The sequence below is a fragment of the Lampris incognitus genome, chromosome 12, assembly GCF_029633865.1.
Source record: "Lampris incognitus isolate fLamInc1 chromosome 12, fLamInc1.hap2, whole genome shotgun sequence".
Classification (NCBI taxonomy): Eukaryota; Metazoa; Chordata; class Actinopteri; order Lampriformes; family Lampridae; genus Lampris; species Lampris incognitus.
Window position 1 is genome coordinate 31,364,181 of NC_079222.1, and position 7,258 is coordinate 31,371,438.

At 52.6% G+C, this 7,258-nt stretch overlaps 1 protein-coding gene across 1 annotated transcript in view; it reads left to right on the top strand.

Moving 5' to 3' along the window:
* The first annotated feature begins 6,346 nt into the window (after positions 1–6,346).
* The window catches only part of sh2d3ca (SH2 domain containing 3Ca), a 49,918-nt gene continuing 49,006 nt past the window's right edge, over positions 6,347–7,258 (top strand). The window contains exon 1 of the mRNA XM_056290455.1: positions 6,347–6,427. Within this exon, the coding sequence (XP_056146430.1) occupies positions 6,347–6,427 (81 nt within the window). The remainder of the gene's footprint in view (positions 6,428–7,258) is intronic.

A 7,258-nucleotide genomic window follows, 5' to 3' on the forward strand; every position in this document is an offset into this window, starting at 1 on the left:
CACACACACACAAACACACACACACAAACACACACACACACACACACACACACACAAACACACACACACACACACACACACGCACACGGCGCTAATTTGCCCCACAGTTATCATTTAGGAGGCATCCTCCTCGTCTTGGATCAGATGTATTATAAGAGTGACCGTGGTCAGCTGAGGAGGGGACGTGTGTGTAGTCCGTATGAGAACATCAGCAGCGATGCTGCGCACGCAGCAGCAGCGCTGATGGCGCTTCAGCACCACCAAGCATCGTTCTAGTTCGCCAGGTCGGTGTATGAAGTGACTTCAACAACACGTTTTGGTCTCATGAGGCCACCACGTTCTCCATGTCAGCATGCCCGCCAGCCAATGGGCCCCATCCTCCTCCTCCTCCTCCTCAGCAGAACACCCAGGACCCGACGCATCACCAGCACGTGGTTCTAAGGATCCCAAGGGAATACCAGTTTACTGACGCTGTAGATCCGTCCTGCTATTAAACATGAGTGACTCACCTGAGCACTTAAAGAAATCAAGACATTTTACATCACACCGTGGAATGGGATGACTTAAGGGAGGCTCATTTTTTAATTTTAATCTTTCACTTTTAATGAGTGGTGTTTGCACGTGCGCTTGCACGGTGGTTAAAATGAAGCTCTCCCAGCACGCTCATCTTAGATGACGGGTTCAGACGGGCTTTGAGTCACACACCTGACAGCATGATGCGGATTAATCAGATGGTGAACAGAAGACGACCTTCAGACAAGAACCCATTCATGACTACTGCGCGCACGCGCACGCGCAAACGCGTGCGCGCAAACACAGACGCACACACACATGGGCTCACGCTCACACGTATGCGCGCGCGCACGCACACACGTCATTAGCTGTCCACTACTTCGCCTGATGGAGCACAGCTTTTGTTCATAGACATGCATGTGTGCACGCGCACTGTCAGACACACACGCACACACATGCGCAGACAATTCTGCAAATCACTGTCTGTCAAACATCTGTTGTCTTTCTATATTATACACATACACACAAACATACATATAGACACAAATGACACATGTACGCTTCTCCTTGCTTCTCTCCTTATGCCGTCTCTTTCTGCCCGTCTGCCACACACACACACACACACACACACACACACACACACACACACACGCACACACACACACACACGCACACATCATCAGCTGTCCACTACTTCGCCTGATAGAGCACAGCTTTTGTTCATAGACGTGCATGTGTTCACGTACACTGTCAGACACACGCGCGCGCTCGCGCGGGCACAGACACACACAGACACACACACACAGTGGGATGCTTGCGGGCACACGCAGGGATTCTCCATTGTGTTTCCCATCAGCCTGCAGGATGAGGTTCACTAATTAATATTTAACCGAAGACTGCCTACAAGCAAGGGGAGAAGATGGAGCGATAGAAGGATGGAGGAGGGGAGGGAGGGCAGAGAGGAGGAGAAGGAGGAGGTAGAGCAAAGGGGGGGGGGCATGACTGAGGAAAGAGGGAGAGGGAGGAATGGGAGGAGACATTGGAAAGAGGGCCCGTTATAAGGAGAAAGGGTTGGAAGAGAGAAAAAAAGTAAAGGAAGAGGAGGAGAGGTGGGGGGTGAGAAGAGGTAGAGGGGAGTTGGGGGGGGCAGAGAAGGAGGAAGGGAGGGAGGGTGAGTATACAGCATAGGGGAAGGTATGGAGGAACCGTAAGAGTAGGTGAATAAAACATGGACCGATGAAGAGAAGCGGAGCGAGAGAGGGAGGGGAGAAATGGAGGGGGGGGTACCTGTATGGGAGTCTATAGAAATGGGGGGGGTACCTGTATGGGAGTTTATAGAAATGGGGGGGGGGTACCTGTATGGGAGTTTATCAGCGGTGCTCCTGAATGGATGGAAAGCGAAAACTGAGACGTGAAAAGGAGCGACAGCCGTGGCCAAAGCCAGAGTGGAGGAGGAAGAGGGGGGGATGAAGAAGAGCTTGACTTTTGTTAAGCCTGTTACACAGATAATAAATTATAAGACACAAAGAAAACTAACGGGAAGAAGTGTAGGGGTGAAAAGGAGCCATTTTGGGGGGGGGGCATCTGTAGCGCTGGATGAGTGGAGAGGTGGATCTGTGAAACACAGCTTGAAGCTCAGAGCATCTCCACCGCTCAGTTTCCCTCATCAGCAAAGATGTTTTATTTTTGTTTAACTTGCAAAATTGCCCTCTGGGCTTTTATCAGAGATTATTATTATAAACTGGTTTATGGTTCTCTTATCTCCACACCGTTTTTTTTTTTTTTTTTTAAATGGGTGGCACGATGGGCTAGTGGTTGGTTAGCACTGTTGCCTCACAGCAAGAGGGTCCTGGGTTCGAACCCCCGGCCGTCCCAGGTCCTCTCAGTGTGGCGTTTGCATGTTCTCCTCATGTCTGCCTGGGTGCTCCAGTTTCCTCCCACCACCAAAAAGACATGCATGTTAGGGTTGATACTCCTGTCTGTGCCCCTGAGCAAGGCAATTGTGTCTGTAGAGACGCCCGACCAAGTCAGAGGCATAACGGGAATTCGAACCGGCGATCCCCGTGTTGGTAGGCAACGGAATAGACCGCCACGCCACCCGGACGCCCCCAGCTATGTTGAGAAACCTCAGCTTGAAGTCATGAACAGGATGGCACGCATCCGAAAAGATGGTGCGCCTTCTCAAGTGGCATCCTTGTCTTGCACGTGGAGTTGTTCGTGCACGTGGCTGCCGCTCCTCTGGAAAAACCAGGGAAAAGGGAAAAGGACACCGGGCTCCATGGATCCTCCCGTTAGCGTCACGCAGCGTGGAGCGAGTCCCTCCTCTTCACATGACGTCAGGCAGCACGGCTGAACTCAGGTGCCGTGAAATTCCTCTTTTTTCGACGGCATCGATCACGTCCGTTGTCCTCGTTGCGTGCATTCGGCACAGCCTTGTTCACGTGGGGGTGCAGAAGGTCACGTGCGAAAACGCCTCGCAGGATCCAGGAGGTGAAATGATCTCCTGCCAGTCCTACCAAGCGTCGCGCAGTACGTATCTCTGCTTTCAGCTCGCCTCCCCGTGTGAACTGAAGGCATTTTAGCGGTTCGCTGATAAAGGAAGGGTCCTACAGATCGTGACCTCGGGGCGGGAGACTCCACATTGTTCTGGTCCCTTTGGCCTTGTGAGGTTGACGCTCCTCAGTATTTACATGAGTGTGTCACGCACAAAACTAACAAAGACATTGTGGTTCAAGAAAAGGTAAAGAGAACGCGTCCGGGTAGCGCAGCGGTCTGTTCTATTGCCTACCAACACAGAGATCGCCGGTTCGAATCCCCCGTGTTACCTCCGGCTTGGTCGGGCGTCCCTACAGACACAATTGGCCGTGTCTGCGGGTGGGAAGCCGGACGTGGGTATGTGTCCTGATCGCTGCACCAGCGCCTCCTCTGGTCGATCGGGGCACCTGTTCAGAGGGGAGGGGAGGGGAAAATAGAGTGATCCTCGCACGCGCTACGTCCCCCTGGCGAAACTCCTCACTGTCAGGTGAAAAGAAGCCGCTGGCGACTCCACATGTATCGGAGGAGGCGTGTGGTAGTCTGCAGCCCTCCCCGGGTCCGCAGAGGTGGGTGGAGCAGCGACAGGGACGGCTTGGGAGAGTGGGGTAATTGGCCAGGTACAATTGGGGAGGAAAAACGCGCGCGCGTGTGTGTGTGCGCGCGTGCGTGTGGGGAGGTAAAGATGAGCTGAATATGTTGGATCAGCTGATTCTGTCTCTATTCTCCGTTTTACAGCTGTTTCGTTCGTATACAGCTGTGCGCATGCGCTGCTTGGTGGCTCTCTCTTAAAGCGCCTCACGGGGCCGTAAATAAGCACGTGCTAGCATGGCTGACCCTCCAGAATGACGAGTCTATAACCCGCAGTGTCCGTGTCGGTTCTGAACCGCAGCAACACACAGGACCACCTGTGACGGACTGTTCGTGGTTCCGGCTCTGCACCCGTCATGATGTGATATGGGGGGGGGGTTCTTCCCACGAGCATGCATTTTGGGTGGCGTGCGCGGGGTGCAGCAGCTAATAATATGTTGTGATTATGGTGGTGTGGTATTACCGAGGATTGAGGGAAGGAAGACCAGGACCCTTCTTATGAGATTATTTGTGTTCCCCGCTGTGTAATCTGTCTAATCCAGCGCGGGATGAGAGAGATTACATTAGAGGGGAGATGCTGCAGCTAATGACGCCATCCTACCTCGTGTTGCTCCTCATCCATCCGCCTTTCTTTTCTTTTCTCTTCTTTTTGTTTTGTCTTCTTCTTCTTAGTCAAACGCTCAACAGCACATTCGCAAAGTGTTTAATGGCTTTCCACACTGGTTTCGTACTTTTGTGTATTTGTATTTGTGCAGTTGGGGGGGTCGGTGGGGGGGGTTGGATGAATAGTTGCTACTATTGTTTTCGTGAACTGGTGTGATGGATGTTTTTTTCCTGCCTTCTACGTCTCTCTCTCCTCTCTCCCTCTCTCTCTCTCTCTCTCTCTCTCCCTCTCTCTCTCTCTCTCTCTCTCCCTCTCCCTCTCTCTCTCTCTCTCTCTCTCTCTCTCTCTCTCTCTCTCTCTCTCCCTCTCTCTCTCTCTCTCTCTCTCTCTCTCTCTCTCTCTCTCTCTCTCTCTCTCTCTCTCTCTCTCTCTCTCTCTCTCTCTCTCTCTCTCCCTCTTTTGACTGCAGTGGTGCAGACCTTACTAAATGCAGTGTAAGAATTTAGGATGCTGTCAAGGTTCTGGCAGCGTTTCCATGGCGAAGCGTCTCAATGATGTCACTCACCCCTGGATGGGGCCCCACCCCTCTTGTTTCTCCGCTCTGTGTGTGTGTGTGTGTGTGTGTGCGTGCGTGTGCGTGTGCGTGATTTGCACATGTGAAATGTGAAATGGGCCGGTGAAAATAGGAGCATTGTATCCTTGAAACACCTGCCAGTGTGTTTCCTCTTATAATGATGTGTCTAGTTGCAGCCTGCATGGCTTTTTAGATACACATCGTTATATTCTGCAAAATAAATACACACACACACACACACACACACACACACACACACACACACACACACACACACACACACACACACACACAAGACAGGGGTATCCAATTTGCAGGTGCTCTGTACTGTATAGCTGTGTGGTGTGCAGAACATTGGAATTTCTGCAAATATTCATTCAGATGCACGTGTCTGTGTCTATCTACATTCCTCCCCCCCTCCCCCTCCTCCTCCCCCCGCCGTCCCTCCGGGGTCCCTTCCAGGGCAAAATAAAGGACAGATTCCTCTGAGGGGAGCACACTGCCTTGTCTTTGTCTTTTATCTCTTTCCATCTGCATATTCTTCATTGATTTTTCTCTTCTAATGATTTTTGTCTTCTTCTTCCTCGTTCCGTCGGCTCACTCGTCCCCCCCCCCCCAGTTTTACTTTCTCCCCCCCCCCCCGGCTCCCTCCCTATGTCAGCATTGTCTCAGTGAGGTTGCGAGGCAGGGGTCGCTGGGTGGGTGTGTGGGTGGGGTCTGGCTGCAACTCAACAGCACTCCTCGCTTCCTGTGCCTGATAGCGCCCCCCTCCTCCTCCTCCTCCTCCTCTTTCTCCCTCCCCTCCATCCCTCCGGTCCGCCCTCCCCCCACCCACACTCCTTTCATCAGCAAGCAATGAGGTAATCCCTTGCAGCCGCGTGAAGCGCAGCAAGTGCAGCGAGAGAGAGGAGCAGAAGCGCGAGAGAGCGCGAGAGAGAGGGAGAGAGAGAGAGAGAGAGAGAGGGGGGAAGGACTGGAGGAGACAGAAGCCAGTGCGGCAGGCGGCGGGGATGTCAGCAGCGTTAATATCACTAGCCATGATCAGCACCAGCTGTTAGCTCATAGCTAAAAGCAAGTGTGGTGGACGGCAGCTGCTGCGAGTGGTAGCGGCAGTGTTAGCAGTGTAGCTTATTAGCCTCGTTTTGTACCGGCTGCACAATGTTCAGGGACTGGTAGCCAGACACGAAGCAGGCAGGCAGGCAGGCAGGCAGGCAGGCAGGCAGTCTGTTTGGCTGGCAGGGGTGAGCTCGGTTTAGCCCAGGGGGCTGGGCTGGGGGGCGGGGGCGGGGGAGGTTAGGTTAGATAGGACACTCTGGGGTGGGGTAGAAAGAGACCGGAGGACGAGAGAAAGCAAAGGGGGGCAAAGAACGAGGACACCAGGGGGGGGGGGAGGAGGGAGAGGATACAGAAGGTGTGTGAGGAGGAGGAGGAGGAGGAGAGAGAGGAAGCGATAGGAGAGGCGGAGAAAAGAAAAGACCAGGAGGACTAAAGGAGAGGCTAGAGACAAGGTAGAGCGAAGTTGTGTGCCCACCATGACGGAGAGGTGCAGCCTATGGAGTGCCCTGTCGGCTGCAGCATGCTGCTTCTACCGGGGATCCTTCATGCAGGTGCAGGTAAGCGTGAGCGCATGTGTGTGTGCGCGTGTGTGCGTGCGTGTGCGTGTGTGTGTGTGTGTGGCTGATAGGGAACCCAAAAAAGCTCGTGCGTAGAGTATTTGCGTTGCACAAAGTAGTATATGCACCAGTATGACATCACAATACCGGCATTGTATGTGTATATTGTCAGCAAATACTTTGCAAGTTTTCTTGTATCGGACAAGACTGCAACCCGATTGGATTCAGAGAGCAAAATAGAAGGTTGTGTGTGTGTGTGTGTGTGTGTGTGTGCGTATGTGTGAGGGGTGTGTTCATTCCTGCCCCAGCAGCCTGTAATGTCAGCCCACAAGCTGGCAGAGTGATGATATCATAGATCCTGTACTGTACTCTGGTCTCCGGTCTCTGGTGTCAGATGGACTGTGTAAAAGGATGGTGTGTGAATATGAGAGAGAGAGAGAGAGAGAGAGAGAGAGAGAGAGAGAGAGAGAGAGAGAGAGAGAGAGAGAGAGAGAGAGAGAGAGAGAGAGAGAATGTGTGTGTGTGTGCGTGTGTGTGAGGGGGTGAAAGGCAGGGACATGGTGTGTATGTGTGTGTGTGTGTGTGTGTGTGTGTGTACATGCGTGTGTGATGAAGGTTGTATTCCTACAGTACAGTATTCTACAGTATCACTTCTACTTTAGTCTAATTCTAGCCTGCCGCCTGAAACCCAATATCTGTCCTGATTCCTGGGACAAAATGAGACCCCCGCCCCCCCCACCCCACCCCCACTTTGTCTCACTTGTTTGTCTATATTAGATATCAGCACACGATATTAAGAGATGACAGTTGAAGGGCCGGGCCAAAGACAAA